Source organism: Equus quagga, chromosome 5 (genome assembly GCF_021613505.1).
Source record: "Equus quagga isolate Etosha38 chromosome 5, UCLA_HA_Equagga_1.0, whole genome shotgun sequence".
NCBI lineage: Eukaryota > Metazoa > Chordata > Mammalia > Perissodactyla > Equidae > Equus > Equus quagga.
Window position 1 is genome coordinate 59,858,056 of NC_060271.1, and position 18,233 is coordinate 59,876,288.

At 53.8% G+C, this 18,233-nt stretch overlaps 2 protein-coding genes across 3 annotated transcripts; both read left to right on the forward strand.

Moving 5' to 3' along the window:
• Positions 1–901: 901 nt before the first annotated feature.
• Positions 902–8,844, forward strand: ANKRD39 (ankyrin repeat domain 39). The gene is made up of 4 exons (XM_046660739.1): positions 902–1,404; positions 5,178–5,281; positions 5,648–5,851; positions 8,438–8,844. Exons 1-4 carry the CDS (start codon positions 1,305–1,307, stop codon positions 8,579–8,581), a joined length of 552 nt encoding a protein of 183 aa, XP_046516695.1. The 5' UTR covers positions 902–1,304; the 3' UTR covers positions 8,582–8,844.
• A 2,588-nt stretch (positions 8,845–11,432) lies between these two features.
• ANKRD23 (ankyrin repeat domain 23) lies at positions 11,433–17,231 on the forward strand. 2 transcript variants are annotated; one of them, XM_046660740.1, is made up of 9 exons: positions 11,433–11,565; positions 12,903–13,049; positions 13,275–13,403; positions 14,227–14,352; positions 14,620–14,718; positions 14,807–14,905; positions 15,066–15,164; positions 15,305–15,403; positions 15,502–17,231. In XM_046660740.1, exons 1-9 carry the CDS (start codon positions 11,539–11,541, stop codon positions 15,595–15,597), a joined length of 921 nt encoding a protein of 306 aa, XP_046516696.1. In that variant the 5' UTR covers positions 11,433–11,538; the 3' UTR covers positions 15,598–17,231. The 2 variants fall into 2 exon arrangements, with proteins under 2 accessions (XP_046516696.1, XP_046516697.1); XM_046660741.1 differs by lacking the exon at positions 14,620–14,718.
• The last annotated feature ends 1,002 nt before the right edge of the window (positions 17,232–18,233 follow it).

Sequence of the window (18,233 nt, forward strand, 5' to 3'; positions counted from 1 at the left end):
CCCCACCTCCCCGTAGTCCTGGGGCAGCTGCCCCTTCTGTGGTCCCCGCCTGCCTGCATCCCTCTCCAGAGGGGGCACGGCCCAGGTTCCAGTGTTTTCCCACAGTGGTGGCTCTGGGGCTGGGAACCAGACCAGGGCTGCAGCCTCTTGGGAGCCAGTCTTGGCTTCTGGCCAAAGGGAGAAGTCAGAGCACTGGGAGTCAAAGCTGGAGAGGAGGGGCCTGGCCTCCTAGAACTCTGGGAGGGGAAGTGGGGACGCCTGGCTGAAGGAGGGGAACTTACTCCATCAGCTTGTGTGGAGGCGCATCTGAGGATGGGCTCCCAACTAGCTTAGCGGAGGAAAGATTACTTCCAGCTTTCTACCCTCCAGGAATATCGGAGTCGTAAACGCTTCAGCTACGTGGGACATGGAACCTTCCCCACTGCCACCCAGTGTGCACCAAGCCACTGTCCTATGGAAGGAGTGGTACAGGCCCCAGCCTGGCTTCTGTAATTCGTGCCCACAGACAGGGGCAGTGGAAGTAAAGCGTCTGAACGTTTGACTGGTCCGGGGGGCCCGCTGTGGCTGGGGGTCCTCAGCTGTAGGGAAGAGGTGGGATCTGCGTGTGCTAGCTGCCTGCAGGGTGCCTAAACGTCAGCCTGAGGATGTCCGGACATAGAAGATGGATTCAGTAAACTAGGCGTCCACTGTGGGGTTAGGGGCTCTCGCACAACCCAAGGCCCTGTCCCCGCCCTTGGGACTTACCTGCAGATGCTCGTAGGGGCAAGATAAGTTGTGGCCCCCTGCCTCCCACGGGTTTTCAAGAAACCAGCAGGAGGGGCGTGAGGAGGGAGGGCGTCGCGGGGCCTTCCAAGCGGTCCCTGCGCCGCCCGCCCGCCCGCCCGCGGTGAGACATCTTTCTGGGCTGGGGGTGGTGCGGGAAAGGGTGCGCGGTCCTCGGGGTGCGCCCGGCGACTCCCTGCCCTGGGACGCCCGGTGGGACGCGGAGAAGTGGGGCCCGGGCTCTGGCGAGCGTTCCATAAACGATCCGGGCCGCGCGCCCGCCTCCTGCCTACGCCGCCCCGGCCGGGCGGCCCGCCCTGCCCGGATCCCGGCCCGGGAGCCCCGGCGCGCGCCCTCCGCTGGGCCTCGGACGCCCTCGCGCGGCCGCCCAGGGTGCGACCCGACGACCGTCCCCGCCCCGCCCCGCCCTGCGATTGGCTCCCGAGCTGAGGCCTGGGCGCGCGACTGGCCGGCACCCGCGCCCCCGCCCCTCCCGCCCGCCAGGCCGCGCGCCACGGCCGGTGGGCCGACGCCGAGCCCCGATGGCGGCGCCACGGCCCCGCGCCGATGGGCCCTGCTGCTCCCAGCCCAGCGCGGCGGCTGGCGTGCGGCAGACGCTCGACGAGATGGACTTCGAGAGGGGTGAGGCGGCGCGGCCCTCTCGGGCCTGGACGGGAGGCTCCCGGGAACCGGGGCCCCGGGGGTAGGCGGCGGGGGCCCGGCCGGGCCGCACCCGGGCCTCCGGGCCTGGTCGGAGGGCCGGCGGGCGGCAGGCGCACGGCTTCCGCGTTAGGGAGAGCCAGCCGGGGCGTGGCCCGAGCTCGGCCCTGAGAAACGTCGCCTCGCGTGCAGGGGGGGAAACTGAGGCTTTCCCAGGTGACTGGGCGACCCTGGGAGACTCTGGCCTGCTCTGGTGCCTGGGAGGGGCGGGACAGCAGAATCTGCGGCTGGGGCGCTGCGCCCACCACGTGGGGATGGAGCTTCAGACGGGGGAGGAGGGGGACTCTGTGAAAGGACTAGAGCTTTCTGAGCCCAGGTGTGGCCGCCGGCGGACGCTTAGGATATGACAAAGACGGCCCCCAGGCAGGTGATGTTCTCCCCACCTATGGGACCCAGAGCTCTTGCCCCAACTATACGCGATTGTGTCACCAGTAGAAACAGAGTCAGGCTGAAAAGCAAGTCCCCGCTCCTGGGGAAGCAGTGTGTCATCTCTCAGCGCAGAGGCAGCTCCCGCAGTGGCGAGGCTGTCATCAGTGGGGTGGATGCTCCTGCTTTCTGTGCTTCCCTGTTAGCCCTGCCCGCTTTCCCCCACCTCTCCTCCTGCCAGACTCCGGGCTACCTAATTCGTTCCCTCCTCGGCCTGCCTGCTTCCCCTCTTGCCTTCTTACAACGTTTTCGCACAGAAGCCTTTTGAAAGTTTTAAATCAGATCATTTCATAGCTTTTAGAATAAATCCAAATTCCCTACTTGGCCTCCATAACTCTGATGGAATCCCTGCCTGTTCTCTGCCTTACTTTTATTTCTCATCCTTTTCTTCCTCCAATCACTATATTTCAGTTTTGTTTTGGTTTCTCAAATATGCAGGATCTCTCCTGACTTAAGGCCGTTGTACTTGCTATCCCGTCTCCTTGGGATGAACTGCCTGCAACCGTTAGGCCAGCTAATGCTTTTCCTTCAGGTCTGGGTTCAAATGTCACCTCCTCAGAGAGACCCCACCCTGAACACCCCATTCTCAGCTGGGGGCACTTCTACCCCTCAAGGGTCTCTGGCGCTGTCTGGAGACATTTTCGGTTGTTAGAACTGGGAGGGTGCTACAGGCATATAGTAGTTGGAGACCAGGGATGCTGCCTACGTCCCCAGAGCAGCGGACAGCTCCCATAACAAAGAGTCATCTGGCCTCAAATGCCCAGAAACCTTGCCCTCTCCAAAGCAGGGCCCTTCCCCTCCAGGTAACTCTGACTCATCAGCCTTCTTTCATCAAAGCAGTTTTTACAATCTGACAATTATTTTGTTTGCTTACTCATTTATTATCTATTTCCCACAAAGGGGAAAGAGCCTTGGCTCTTTTGTTGTGTGGATTTTTTTTTTTTGCTTCAAATCGTATCTTCTCGGGCTGGCCTGGCGGTGCAGTGGTTAAGTGCGCACTTCTGCTACGGTGGCCCAGGGTGGATCCTGGGTTTGGACTTTGCACCACTTGGCACGCCATGCTGTGGTAGGCGTCCCACGTATAAAGTAGAGGAAGATGGGCATGGATGTTAGCTCAGAGCCAGTCTCCCTCAGCAAAAAGAGGAGGATTGGCGGCAGATGTTAGCTCAAGGCTAATCTTCCTCCAAAAAAAAAAATCCTATCTTCTTTCTGGGTTCATTTTCCTTTTTCCCAAAGTACATTCTTTAAGAGTTTTTTCACTGAGCATGCTTCCCCAGAGCATGCGTGCGTGTGCACGCACGCGCACACACACACACACACACACACAGCCAGGTATAAAATTCTATGTTGACAGTTATTTTTTTTCCCCCTCAATCCTTTGGAAGTATTATTCCTCTCTCTTCTTGTGTCTGCTTCTGCTGTTAAGAATTCTGCTGAGGGGCTGGCCCCATGGCCAAGTGGTTAAATTTATGCGCTCTGCTTCAGCGCAGCCCAGGATTTCGCCGGTTCGAATCCTGGATGTGGACATGGCACTACTCGTCAGGCCATGCTGAGGCGGTGTGCCACATACCACAACTAGAAGGACCCACAACTAAAAAAAAAATACCCAACTATGTACCAGGGGGCTTTGGGAGAAAAAGGAAAAATAAAAGAAAGAAAGAAAGAATTCTGCTGATAATCTGATTGTTATTTTTCAACGGGTGATGGTCTGTTGTTTTTGGTAACTTTAAATGTTCTCTTTATTCTTTTCTTTTTCCTCCTCATTTTTGTGAGGAAGATTGGCCCTGAGCTAACATCTGTTGCCAGTCTTTATTTCCCAACACCACACCCCCCCCCCCCCCCCGCCGCCCGCCCCGTACATAGTTGTATATCTTAGTTGCAGGTCCTTCTAGCTGTGGGATGTGGGGCACCACCTCAATGTGGCCTGACGAGTGGTGCCATGTCCGCGCTCAGGATCCGAACCCTGGGCTGCCGCAGTGGAATGTGTGAACTTAACCACTCGGCCATGGAGCTGGCCCCTATAGTTTTTTTTTTAATTGAGGTAACATTGGTTTATAACATCATATACATTTCAAGTGCACATCATTATATTTCGATTTCTGTGTAGATTACATCATGTTCACCACCCAAAGACTAATTACCATCCATCACCATACACAGGTGCTATAGGGCATTTTTTAAAGTTGCCTCTCCTGGCCCTTACAGGGTTCATTTGTCTGGATCAGCTTTTATGACAGACCCAGATTATGACAGATTCTTAGCTTGGGGGTTTTGCTCCCAAGGGTGATGTAGATAGAGGTCCCACATCTTCAAGTTGCATAGTCAGGGCATCTGACTTTTTAGGTTTCTTCTTTGCTGTCTTCTCACACCTATTCAAAATATGTCTTTTCTCATTTCCTTTAGGTTTCTGTTCAAATGTCACCTTATCAGAGATGCCATCCCTGATCATTGCTTATATCTCTTCTCTGCTTTATGTTTCTTCATAGCACTTAGCACAATCTGACTTTTTTTTTTTCTTGTCTGTCTCCTTTAATTAGAATGTAAGCTCCATGAGACCAAAATTTGCGGGGTGGGAGTGTGTCTTTTATTCTTAGCTGAGCCCAGTGCCCAGAATGGTACACGGGAGGCGTTCCATAGCTAGTTGCTGACTTGAATGGAGAGCCTGGGTGGCAGCCCACCTCGTGCTGCTCTTCAGGGCAGGAGAGCGGAGACATTCAGGCCCGGTTCCTGTGTGACAGGCACCTCCTGCCTCCAGCTTTGTGCAGAGCCTTGTTCTGTCTGGTCCCTGTCTGCACACGGCCTGCGGCCTTCCTCCCAAGCCTGCTCAGAGGATCGAGCCAGGGTCCCTGAGATGTGTGTCCAGTTCCGAGGGCTCTGGACTGCAGATTCGGTGCCTGCTCACCACTTTGCCCATACTTTTCACCTTGTTCTGGCACCTAGCAATTTCCTTTTCTTGCTTTTGAATTTGACTATATATCCAAACATCCTAAACATTACTTTATCCAACATTTGTGTGTTTGAAATGGGAGGAAGGGATTTCTGTGTCTGCCCAATCCTCCTGCCTGATCAGACAGGCCCCTCGTCTGTATTGTTCACGGCTGTGTCACCAGCACCTAGGACAGTCCTCGGCACAGAGGAGGTGCTCGGTTAGTATTTGTTCAACGAGCGAGTTCCCAATTTTCTAGATGAGAAAGTGGAGTTTAAGAGGTAAAGGAGGTGCAGAAAGTCCCCGCTCACTCAGCGTTACAACCTCGGCTGTCTTTCTGCAGGAATCTGGTCGGCTGCCCTGAATGGAGACCTGGGCCGAGTGAAGTATTTAATCCAGAAGGCAGCTGACCCCAGTCAGCCCGACTCGGCTGGCTATACCGCGCTGGTGAGGAGCCCGGGGTCAGGAGAGCGAGGCCTGCTCTCTGACGGGGGCTGGCGTTTACCTTCCGTCTTCCCCCTCCTGCTCTTCTCTCCCAGCAGGGTTTCTGTGTTAAGCGTCATGTGAACCTGGGTTTTTAAATTAGTGTAGTAATGCTTGACGTCAATCGTAACTTCATTTTCATCACCATCCCCGTTTTCCAACTGAGGAAACTGACACTGGAGATGAAGAAGCTTGCCCAGGTCACACAGCTAGTGGGGGTGGCACCTGTGACGATTCCAGGCCTCTCGTCCCAGAGCCCCTGCTCGCAGCCTTCCACCACCCCGTCACCTGCCTGGGTTCCACTGTCTGACTGCTCTCTGTTCCCTGCAGCACTACGCCAGCCGCAATGGGCACTACGCCGTGTGCCAGTTCCTGCTGGAAAGTGGGGCTAAGTGTGATGCCCAGACCCACGGTGGGGCCACTGCTCTCCACCGGGCCAGCTACTGTGGCCACACTGACATCGCACGGCTTCTGCTTTCTCATGGGTCCAACCCCAGGTTGGTAGATGATGATGGCATGACCAGTCTGCATAAGGTAGGTCCCCTTTCCCCCTCAGAAACTTGTTTTTTGCCATTATAAAAGTTATAACATGTTCACTGTAGAAAAAAATGAGGAAAACACAAAAGCATAAAGTAGAAAATAAAAATCATTTGATATCTCAGTGCTCACCTATCATTACTTTAGGATTAATGTCATTTTCCTGTGCGTGTAAATTAGAATTAAATGTGCAGCATCCTTCTATTTTTCTTGCCCTTAGTGATATGTTGTGAATGCTTTTCCATGTAATTAGTTTTCTGAAACTTGACCCTACCTGTCCTGTCCTTATGGTCCACTTCCATACGTAATCATTCAATTAATCGTTTAATTAAACGTTTTCCAACTAGAAATACCTACACATGCTAAACAGTTTGAAGAGTATGAAACAGTAGGGAGCCGGCCCGGTGGCACAGCAGTTAAGTTCACACATTCTGCTTCGGCAGCCCGGGGTTCACTGGTTCGGATCCTACACACTGTTTGTCAAGCCATGCTGTGGCAGCATCCCACATATAACGTAGAGGAAGATGGGCACAGATGTTAGCTTAGGGCCAGTCTTCCTCAGCAAAACAAAGAGGAGAATTGGCGGCAGATGTTAGCTCAGGGCTAATCTTCCTCAAAAAAATTTTTTAAAAAGTATGAAACAGTGTGCCATGAAACTGAGTTTCCCTTCACCCTGACCCCTAGTCCGTCGGTCTTCTAGGTCACTTCCCTTAAGTGAGAAAAATCACTTTTACCAATTTCTTATGCATCTTTGAGAAGTGGTTTGTGCGTATTTATGGCGTACGTGTGTAAATTTATTCCTCTCTTGCTCCCACCTGATTTTCTCCCAGTCAGTGACGGTTGTAGACAGCAGTTCTGGTCACGCAATACCTTAGACTCCTTCAGAGGTTTGTACCAAGTCCTTAATCCGGTCTGCAAGCCCCTGTGGGGCTGGCCCTGCCTACCTGTCCAGTTTGTCTTGCACTCTCGTCCCCTTGTCCCCTCCACTCAGGCCCTGCTAGTCTTCCTCACTCTCTTGACCCTCCTGCTCTGTCACTCCCAGGCCGTTTGTAGCAGGCTCTTGCCGTCTGGAAGCCTCTCCTCTCGCGTTTTTCACGTGGCTTGTCTCTCCTTCCTTCTGGACCTCAGCTTCTGCCTCACGCCCTCAGAGCCTCCTGTGCCTCAGACGGGGGTGCTCACCCAACTGTCTGCCCCCAGCACCTGTCCTTGACTTTTCCTAACTCCTCCCACTGAAATGCCCTGCTTGGGCTCTGACTCTCTGGAGTCACAGGAACTTGCCCTTGTTCACCAGGGGGAGCCCCAGCACTGCGCACAGATGCTCAGTGAGTGTGTGCTGGTGAACAGCTGGATGCTGTGTTGTGTTCCAAGACACTTGCCAGGTGGAGGGGTGGATTGCTCATTTCCCGATGGTCTAAGCTGGTGGCGCTCAGATGTTTTGCTGCCGCACCTCACATGAGGGACGTTTTCCAGCAGGACACCACCGTGATACAGCTGGCTGGTGACACCCATAGCTTGCAGCATTTTCGATGCTTCTCCATCCCTTTTCCTCTCATTCAGAGAGCTGAAATGTGTGAGGAATATGAATTGTTCTTCTTTCTTTGTGTTTTTCTTTTTTTTTTTTAAATACTATTTGCAAACGTTGGCACTTTTTTGCAAAAAGTTGTTCAGAATGCATTTCACAACTGCTCACAACATACCACTGCCGAAATTGAGGCCACAAAATTGAGTCCCCTGGGTCTGTGCTCATTAGGAGGAGCTGCTAAATAAAGATGTGGATTCAAGTTTGAGATGCTGGGTGCCACTAGTATTAATTTGGCTGCCTCTCAAAAGCGCCGGTGGCCCCTCGGTTGGGAGGGTAGGGAAGGCAGCAGTGTAATGTCGTTATTGAGAGGTCAGACTTTGAGGTCACCCAGAGCTGGTTTTGAACCCCCAGGCTGCCACACTACCTCTGTGACCTTGGGTGAGCTACTCAACGTTTATAAGCTTCAGGCCCCTTATCTGGAAAATGGGAACAATGATAGTTCCTACCTTTGGTGGTTATAGTGTAAGTTTAAATAAGACAATCTATGTAAATCACTTAACTTGGTTATTTTTTGGAGGAGGTAGGTTAGAAATTGACATCCAGATTCAGATTCTCTATCTCAAAGGAGAAGAAGAGGAAGCTGGGGACCTGAGCGCATTTTTCTCTGCTCATCTGAAAGTTCCCAGAGGGCAGGGGCTGTGTGTGAGGTATCTTGTGCCCACGGCGCCCAGCACCGTGTAGACGATCTGAACGTTCGTAAAAGGTGCTTAGAGAGCCAGGGTTCTGTACTTCTTTTGAATGTGTAGACCTGGGCCAAGAAGAGTGGCCACTGAGCAAAGGACTCAAGAAAGGAGAACTCAAGCTAACTGCCAGAAAGGCGCTGGAGCACTCTGGCAGTGTATGCAGGTCAGGAATCTGGTAGGAATCGGGGGCAGTCTCCAAGAGCCAGCGTCTCCATTTCCAGGAGGCCCTTTTTAGGAGCAGGAGATCGCCAGAAGTGGCGCACGGAAGAGCAGGGCCTGGGTGGGCATGGCTTCTGACTCGGGCCTCTCTCTCCGCAGGCTGCTGAAAAGGGTCACGTGGACATTTGCTCCCTCCTGTTGCAGCACAGCCCAGCCCTGAAGGCCGTCCGGGATCGGAAGGCACGACTAGCATGTGACCTGCTGCCCTGCAACAGTGACCTGTGGGACCTGCTGGCCAGCTGAATCCCTCCCTTCTGTCTCAAGCTGCCATTCAAGGGACACAGACTAGCTGTCCAAGCCCCCATGTTGGTCGGCGTCCATGCTACAGGGTGGGAAACTGAGGCCAGAAGACCCAGGAAGAGCCCCATTCTGGCCACTGTGGAAGCGAGGGAATGGATATGGTGGGGCCGCACGGCCTAAGCCTGGACAAGTGATCGTATTCCAAATTAGTTCATATGGAAACATCTATCCATTTGGAAAAAATAAAGTTATATATCCTCACCTCATCCCATGCACAAAGATAAATTTTGAGTAGATTAAAGACCTAAACAGAAAAACACAAAACTCTGTGAGTATTAGAAGAAACTATGGAAGATACCACAAATTTTTTTTTTTAAGATTGGCACCTGAGTTAACAACTGTTGCCAATCTTTTTTTTATTTTTTTCTGCTTTATCTCCCCAAATCCCCCCGGTACATAGTTGTGTATCTTAGTTGCAGGTCCTTCTAGTTGTGGCATGTAGGACGCCGCCTCAACGTGGCCTGACGAGTGGTGCCGTGTCCACGCCCAGGATCCGAACCTGCGAAACCCTGGGCCGCTGCAGCGGAGCACGCGAACTTAACCACTCAGCCACGGGGCCGGCCCCGATACAACAAATTAGAAGCTGCTTTCTAGCCATGTGACCTTAGTGAAGATCCCTTTACCCGTCTGTCCCTGTTTCCTCATCTGTAAGATGAGCATGATTATAGTCAGGCCTCCTCCAGGTCAGCGTGGGGTGAAATGAGTATGTGGAGACAGTGTCTGGCACTGCACGCAGTGTGTCAGAGCCCCCACTGCCCCAAAACCTCAAGGCGCGTGTTTAGACCATAATTGAAGTGCTGTTGCTTTGTTCTGTTTTGTATTGCTAATGACTAGTGAGGCTGAACACCTGTCTTCTGTGAACTTCGTGTCCATACCATTGAAAAAGGTTTTTTTTTTTTGTTGATTCATAGGAGTTGTTTATGTATTTTGGATATTGCTCCTTTGTGTTATATATATATATATATATTTTCTTTCTCTCATGCTATCACTTGTCTTAACTTTGTCAGCATCTGTTCATGGAAATGGTACAACCACTGTAGATGGCAGTTTGGCAATATATATTAAAATTTAAATGATCAAGGCCAGTAATTTGATTTCTCTAGCTACCTAGAGAAATATTCCCCCATGTATACAAAGATATGTGTTTATAGGGGCATTCACAGCGATGTGCACTGGAGCGTGGGGTGTAATGTAACCACAAATGGAGGTGACCAACATGCTCCCCGTCTGGGGAGTGGTTAAGTTCCGGTGCACACGTCGATGCGTGCAGTGCGCCCGAGGGCAGTGTGTGCTAGTTGGGAAGAATCACGGTCACAGTGTGACGCCCCTTGAAACCTGTCTGTCCATACACAAACATACAGGAAAGCAGTCAAGAGGACCTCAGCTGCACTGGTCCCGTGCTCTCCCCTGCACCGCTGGCCAGAATGTTGAGTCAAGTGGGTCTTGAGCTGTATTTGCTATGCTTGGATTTTTTACAAGGAGTAATGTTTTTTTAAATAAGTCAATACTAATAAGAAGTTAATACTAACTAGTTTCATGTGGGAGAAACTAGTTTTCTGCTGACAGTTTCAGTGAAGCCTGTTGATGCAAATGCCGTTGTCCCACAACATTGAAGGAGAGGCGTTTCAGTGTCAGTGGTGAGCGGAGTCTGGAGCTAAAGTCCTCCTTTTTCTTTTCTGTTTGCCCTCTGTCTGGTCTAGGTGACTCTTTCCCTCATAACCAAAGGCAAGAAATCACTTTTGACAAAAACACCCTGGAGCATAAGGAGTGAGTCTTTAAAAGCCCTGGGTTCACTAAGTCTCGATCCTTGGAAGTAATTACCAAGAAGCCAGCTATGGGTCGGGCCATTCACAGTCCTTTGGGGCCGTGGGCTGACCTTGACCCGTAGTCCTCTCTCTGTTCTGCTCATCTCTGCTCAGGTTGCTCGCTCCTGGAGTCTTATTTACTAGCTATCAGATTTCCTTTCAAAAGTCAAGGCAGAGTTCAAGGCACAGCTGGGTGAAGGGCCGGCTTGGCGTCCTAGGGAGAATTAGCAAGTTTGACTTCAGTGGTTTGAGACAGGTTACTCTGCGACTGGATTAATGGTTAACATTCCGTCTTTAGACCTGGAGCCCATCCCAGTCTCACCTTCCCTGTGGAAAGGCATGCTCCATGCCCAGGAGAGTGAGGGTGGGGGACCTGCATTTGGGGCATGGAACACTTGTCAAGAGGCATGAGGTGCTGATGACAGGCTGGGCTTGGCTCCTGCTGGTGGTGTAGCTTAACGTGCTGGTTCTCGGAGTGGGGAGGGAGGAGCAGGGGTACTGGGAAGGAATGCACCAGAGGAGGGAGGGCAGCCTTGAGACTGGCTGGGAGTTCACTTGGAGCCTGATTTCCTCACGTAGGTGCCGTGGGGACCCCCCCAGAGAGGTGAGCCTCTTGGGCCTGCCCTTGCCGAGGTGGTCCTCAGGATTCTGGCCTCCTTTTGCTGGGGCCATTGGGCTGGGGCTTTCCGGGTCTCAGGCAGCCAGACCTACAGCAACGTGGAGGCTCGTGATCGGCTCTTTATCATGAGTGGCATCTAGATGGAGAGTGGGGAGTATTCCCCCTGAATCTGGGCTGGTGGTCCAGGCCCCCCAGGACACGTGTTTATTGGCTGAATTACTCCTGAGTAGATGGGGATGGCACAGGTACAGGACAGCGGGTGTCTGAGGATGCAACTGACCTCAGCTCAAAATAGTCCTTTCCCCCACCTACAGCGGGCTGCATACCCACACTGGTATTTTGGGTAGTGTTACAGAGCCACAGAGTTATCTGGCCCAGGCGCAAGCTCTGCCCTGCCTGCCCCTCGGAGACCGCTCCCCTATAAAAGGGCTGAGCAGCTCAGCTCCTCTCACCGGGGGTGTGAAGAGCGGGGGACCATGGACTTCATCAGCATTCAGCAGTTGGTAAGGACGTGGGGCAAAGGAGCGGGAGGCCAGGCAATCGACTCAGCAGGATAAAGAGGTCCGGCTAGAGGAGGGCAGGCAGCTTCTTTCTGTGGCCTGACAATCACGTCTTAGGAGCAGAAACTTGCCATTCTTTTCTGGTCTATCTGCCCAGTTCTCATGTGAGGTGGTGAGGAGGTTAGGGAACAAGAGAGGGAAACTCAGTGGAAAGAGGTCGGGTGATGGTAGACACGAAAATCCTTGAGTTTAGTGAGTTTTGCCCTGGACTGTGATGGCAAAAGAGGAACAAGCAGTGTCTGGTGGCCTTGGAAGACATGAGCATAGCTGGGGTGTTGGTTAGCTCAACTGCCATGACAGTCGTTGCTCTGGAAATGGTCCAGAGGGTCTGGCGGCCTTGATGTGGGGAGGGGGAGAAGGGTGCTCTTGAGTTCCCTGGGCAGTGAGAGAAACAGTGACACCAGTGACACTTTGGGATGTCTGTTTTGGTGAGGTCAGACATGGAGGGGAGGGAGGCCCAGGAGGTCACGTTGCCCAGCAAGCCCCACAGCTGGCCCCAGCCTGGTGAGCCCCTGGCGGGAGGCTGGCCACAGGGCCCAAGAAGAGTGAGGGCGCCAGAGCCTGCCTTAACGGGACTATAGCTCTACGTGGCTGCAAGCCCTAGGCTCTGCCATCCTATCATTCCAACCTTTCCTCTCCCCACAACATGCTTACCCCTCGATGCTCCCCAGCTCCTGAGCTCCTGGGGGTGGGGCTGGGGAGGAAGAAGAGAACAAGTCCCGTAACACATTTATCTTGACAGCTCCGCAAGGTAAGTGTGAGTTTTACCCCATTTTACTGATGAAGGAACAGCTTTGGAAGAGCCAAGATTTGAACCCAGGAATTCAGAATTTTACCCAGGAGGCGTCTCCTCAGTCCCTCTGAGCTTGGGGTCAGGTGGCAGTATGGCGTGATCTGGGAGGAATGTAAGGACAACAACCCAGGAGGGAAGCTGAGGTGTCGTCTGCCCTGATCTTACCTGGACACAAGCCTGGCGGTATAAATAGATGTGGTGTCATGTCCCTGGGCCTGTGATCCTGCTGACAGGACAGGGTAGGCGGCAGTCAGCTACCCCCCTGGGCCCCGGGAGACACTACGGTTGGTGAGAGCCAACAACAACAGGTACCAGGAGCGGGCCAATGCTCAGTCTGCTGGGAAGCTCTGAGAAGGGGCCGGCCAGCTCTCAGATGCAGATTCAAAATACTAATCTCTGTAGGTCAGCTCTTGTCAGGATCTGCACGGCTATATTTTCTGAGGGCTCCTAATTGTCCTGATTCTTTATCCTTATCCTGTTCCTGTAGGTAAGTGGAGAGAGAGTCGAAAAGAAAGTGTTTGGATGTGGACGTGGAGTTCCTGATCCTGGAGGCTGGCCTAGTGACTGGAGGCTGGGACCCCAAGAAGCTGTGGCCCGGGAGAGGTGGAAACTGGAAGAAGAGAAGAAGAAGAAAGTGAGTGGTGCTGGGGGTGATTGTGGCTGGTCTGGCGTAGGCAGGCTCTAGAAGCGAGGGCCTTGGAGAGCCAGGGGCTCAAGGTCTGAGAGACACCTGAGCAGCTGGGGTCTCCTCTGGGCAGGCAAGACAAGGGTTAGAAGCACCAAGAGCTTGCCCGCAAGGCTCCCGTGACAGTGGCTGATGGCTGCCATGGGCTTGTCTTCTGCCCACTTTCTGCCCCAGCTTGAAAGATTTAACAGCTCCAGACTTAATCTGGAGAATCTGGCTGACTTGGAAAACTTGGTTCAAAGACGAAGAGAAAAGCGACTGAAACGCCGAGTCCCCCCCAAGGCACCTGAGCCGGAGGTTAAGGTAAGTGGGAAGTCGGGGGCGTACACCCCCAGGGCCAGAGTTCATGAGGAAGAGCTTCCGGGCACCCGGGAGGGCTCAGGGAAGAGTGGACACCACCGGCCAGCCGCACAGCCAGTGTCTGAGCAGCAGGACAAAACCTATTCTGGAGCCACCGGCACCCGTCCCCGCCCCCGGGGGGTTTGTCTGCCAGGGCTGTGGGAACCAAGTCCCAAAAACGGGGGGCCCTAAACAACAGACATGTGTCATCTTACAGAAACTTATCATCTCAGAGGCTAGAAGTCCGAGACCAAAGTGTCGGTGGGGTTGGTTCCTTCTGAGGGCTGTGAGCGGGATGTGTCCACACCTGTCTCCAGCTCCTGGCGGGTGGTGGCAATCTTTGGTGTTCCTTGGCTTTTGGACGCATCATGCTGACCTCTGCCTCTGAGTTCACAAGGAGTTCTCCCTGTGTGCATGCCTGTGTCCCCTTTCAATAAAGACACCAGTGCATTGGATTAGGGCCCACCCACTCCAGTATGACCTCATCTTACCTAATAAAAGCTGCAATGACCCTATTTCCAAATGAGGTCACATTCCGAGGTCCCGGGTTAGGACTTCAACATAGGAACCTTGCAGCAGACACAAGTCAACCCATAACACCTCCCACCCAGTGCCTGTTCCATCAGAATTCCTGGAGGCGGGATTTTAAAAAGATCTGTACAAGCTGACAGTATGCTGGTCCTCAGCCAGCTCTCTGGGGACCACTTGGCTGGACTGGTGAAGCTGTGACATCCCCCAGGCCTACAGTTTTGGGGTGTCATTGGGTCTTGTCCTTCAACTTATCCAGGCACAGCCCCAGGCCCGGCTGGAGCCTGTGGACCTGGAGAAGTTCCTGAAGGCGGCTGCTGAGAACCAGGAGGCCCTGATTGACAAGTACCTGACAGACGGAGGGGACCCCAATGCCCATGACAAGGTAGCGAGGGTGGGCGAATCGGATTGCACATCAGCAGCGGCAGGGGTGCTGTGTTCAGCGTGTCCTAGTCCCGGCGCAAGAAAACGCAGGGCGTTCCTGTCTTGCGGGACCCGAACTCCGCAGGGCCTCTTGAGCCGGGAGCAAGAGGCCCTTCCCATGACGGGGAGCAGGCGGCTCTGCTCAGGGAACCCAGCATGGGACCGTGGTCGGGGGACCGCTAGGGAGTGGCCGTGCTCCCTGTGCCTGACCTCCCGTCTCCACCCCTAGCTCCACCGCACGGCCTTGCACTGGGCCTGTCTGAAGGGCCACAGCCAGCTTGTGAACAAGCTGTTGGAGGCGGGCGCCACTGTGGATGCTCGGGACCTGGTGAGACCCGGGGATGGCCCATCCTCACGGCAGACCCCTGCCCCGCAGCCCAGCACGTCAGTGCTGCTTTGGTGCTTCTGTTTTGCAGCTGGAGAGGACACCCGTGTTCTGGGCCTGCCGTGGAGGGCACCTGGACATCCTCAAACTGCTGCTTAACAAGGGAGCACAGGTCAACGCCCAGGACAAGGTGAGGAGCACCCTGCTGTGGGGCGGCCTGTCAGGAGGAGCAGGGGAGCAGCGCACAGGAGCTGATGCTGTTCCTGGAGGACAGAAAGCAGAGCCCTCCGGGGTTTGGACGCGGCCTCACCGTGCTCGGGAGCAATGCCAATTCTCACTCCCTCCCTTAGATCCGGAGCACCCCCCTGCACGTGGCCGTGCGCACAGGGCACTCTGACTGCCTGGAGCACCTCATCGCGTGCGGAGCCCACATCAACGCACAGGACAAGGTAGAAAATTGGTTCTTCCAGACTAGGGTGGTTCCACCAGGGGACAGTGACTGGGGGAGCCTAAGCTCAGTGACAGCACTGCTGACCTGACCCTCCTGGGGATGGGGAGGCTGGGAGGATGACATCCCCTTTCCCGACAGGAAGGGGACACAGGTCTACACGAGGCCGTGCGGCATGGCCACCACAAAGCCATGAAGGTGCTGCTGCTCTACGGAGCCAAGCTGGGCGTGCAGAACGAGGTGAGGATGGCAGGGCTGGGGCCCAGTCCCCGGGCCTGGCAGGGGCAGTGGAGTTCCTAAGAGGAAAGAAAGGACTGACCCCACATCCTTGTTCCCAGGCGTCCATGACCCCAGTGCAGCTGGCGCGAGACTGGCAGCGGAGCATCCGGGAAGCACTCGAGGCCCATGTTGGGCACCCCCGGAGCCGGTGCTGACGATGGCAACAGACCTGCGGGTCACTCCAGCCACCATTCCATCCCCTTCCCCTCCCATCCTCACGCCACCCAAACACCTGTACCCCTGTGTGGTTCTTACCGCTTGGTCCCAATCCCTCTCTCAGGGCGGCTTCCTCAGTCCTCCAGGGCAGCCCTGTCAGGACCGAGGAGCAGCACCGACTCCAGCAGGCAGAACAAGGAGGCCTCCCTGGCTTCAGGTCTCAGGGATGGCCCGTTCCCTGCCTGGGTACACGCTGGGAGGGGCTGGCACAGAGGACCATGGGTACGGAAACAAACAAAGTGGGTCCACACGGGAGACCATGAAAGAGAGTGGGAGCCCAGGACAGAACACAAAATGAAGAGTCCTCAGCCTCGAGTACCCAGGGCTGGGTGCTCGGCCCCTCGGTGTCCACTGACCCTCAGTCTAGACTGATTATGTCCCTGCCCTCCACAAGGGCCAGCCTCCCATCAGGTGGTGATTCAGCACATGGCCAGCAGCCACCATCCAGGTCACAAAGATGTCAGGCACTTCTGCAGCTGCCCAAGGCCCTTGGCTAGGGGTTGTTCCAGGGGACTCCATTCCTATCAGCAGCAACCCTGATAGTGTCTGGAGCGGCTCTAGGCAACTTTGGTCTTGGGGCCTCTGGAGTTGGGCCCGACAGGCTGGAGGGGGTTATTCAGCAGGTTTGAGGCCCCACTGCAGCAGAAGTCCAGGACCAACCTGGTTGCCCCAGAGGCCCCAAGACTGATGAGCTGGAGCTAGTATTTACATTAGACAAACCTCATGCCCACCGTCCAAAGGCTTCGGTCAGGCCTGCCTGCCACATGCCAGTTGCCAGCTGGTGGCTCTCCGTGTAGGGTGAAGTGCCAGGGTGCGGGGGATTGCTTGTGGCCCACCCAGCTTTTGGGGCGGTGGCCCGTAACTCTCCTGTGCCTCAGGCGCTGACGCTGCCCTGGTACTGGAGCTCTTGCCTGGACTCTGCGGCTGCACCGGCCGTTTTATCCTACCTGAGGGAGGACACCGAGGAGCTCGGAACTCAGCCCACGAGGGGAAGCAGAGCGAGGAGCACACCTCCTCCTTTTCCGTCTCCTCATCGGGAGTAGGCTTAGGACCCGACTTTACTCAAGCTCTCCTAGAGGCTCCTTCCTCTCTGTCCTTGCTGTTTCAAGTTGCACTGGTGCAGACCTGTGCTACCGGTGGGGCTGGGTCCTTAAATGCCAGAAGGTGAATCTTTAAAGAACTCTGCCCTAAACTGGGAGCCACAGGCCGAGGGATGGGCCACAAGACGAAGGTTAGCCTCCCTCGCACATCAGCTTCCTGGGCTGACATCCATTTTGCAGCAGTTATTTTTAGTCTAACTTCTCAGGCCAGAACACGGCAGTTCTTACCGTGTAAAAAGCTGACGAGAGCCCCACACTAGGGGCCACTCACCTTTCCTTCACGTGGGCAGCTCCTGCCCTGTGGTGACAGAGCCAGTGTTCGCTGGACACTGAGGCCATGGGAGAAACAGGTACTCAAGTTCATGGAGAAGACGACTCCCCATACAGAAAATGGGGACACTTAAGCAACTGACAAAAATACCTTTTTATATGCATCAATATTTTTTTGTTCATTAAAATTGGTTGACTATCCACCACAGCCTAGTCGCCTGTTCTGGGCGGGGAGGGGCCCGTTCATTAGGCCCAGGGCCTTGTCTTTCTCAGCAGCAAAGCTCGAGCAAGTTAATGCCAGCCTGACAGCAAGACAGGCCCCCAGGTTCCAAGCGTGCGGTGCTGCGCGTGGCTCTTGTGCTCCAGGCATCTGGGCTCACTGATGGACAAGTTCAAGAGCAGTGGGTCTCAGCCTTGGCTGCTTATTAGAATCGCGAGGGAAGATTTTAAAAGTCCTGATGTCCAGGCCAATTAAAACAGAATCCCTCGAGTGGGACCCAGGTATCAGCATTATCATGCAGACGACATGCTTGTCCCCTAGAATAGGGGAGTTCGACCAGATCTCGGACCCCAGATAAACATACAAAAACCCTGTTTCCACATACTAGCCATGACTCCAAACACCAGAATTTAAAACACAGTTACCATTTACAATTGCTAAAAAACCCGAAACACTTAGGTATAAATCTAACAAAACATGTAAGCACTTGTATGCTGAAAACTACAAAACGCTACTGAATAAAATCAAAGAAGATTTAAATAAATAGAGACTTAAGAGCGTTCATGGATCAGAAGACACATCATCATAAAGATGTCAATTCTACCCTAATTGATACACAGGTTTAACAAGTTCCTACCAAAATCCCAGCTAGATTTTTTGTAGATGTAGACAAGATTATTCTAAACTTTATAGCTAAAACAATTTTGGAAAAGAACAGAGTGGCAGGAATCAGTCTACCCGATTTCAAGACATAGTATCTAGCTCCAGTAATCAAGATAGTGTGACGGAGGGACAGACTACAGATCAATGGGACAGAACAGACAACCCAGAAACACACACACAAAAATACCCAACTGATTCATGACAAAGATGCAACTTATTCAACAGAGGACAGACAGCCTTTTCAACAAATGGTGCTGAACAACTGGACATCTACAAGCTTAAAAACAACCTTGACCGAAGTCTCACGCAAACATTGGCTCAA

Bases quoted from the DNA above. Each gene is read 5' to 3' on its own strand.
- ANKRD39 (XM_046660739.1), top strand. From the start codon at position 1,305: ATGGCGGCGCCACGGCCCCGCGCCGATGGGCCCTGCTGCTCCCAGCCC. The intron at 1,405-5,177 runs GTGAGGCGGCGC...GTCTTTCTGCAG, and splicing joins CGAGATGGACTTCGAGAGGG to GAATCTGGTCGGCTGCCCTG. The intron at 5,282-5,647 runs GTGAGGAGCCCG...TGTTCCCTGCAG, and splicing joins CGGCTGGCTATACCGCGCTG to CACTACGCCAGCCGCAATGG.
- ANKRD23 (XM_046660740.1), top strand. From the start codon at position 11,539: ATGGACTTCATCAGCATTCAGCAGTTG. The intron at 13,404-14,226 runs GTAAGTGGGAAG...CAACTTATCCAG, and splicing joins CACCTGAGCCGGAGGTTAAG to GCACAGCCCCAGGCCCGGCT. The intron at 14,353-14,619 runs GTAGCGAGGGTG...CTCCACCCCTAG, and splicing joins ACCCCAATGCCCATGACAAG to CTCCACCGCACGGCCTTGCA.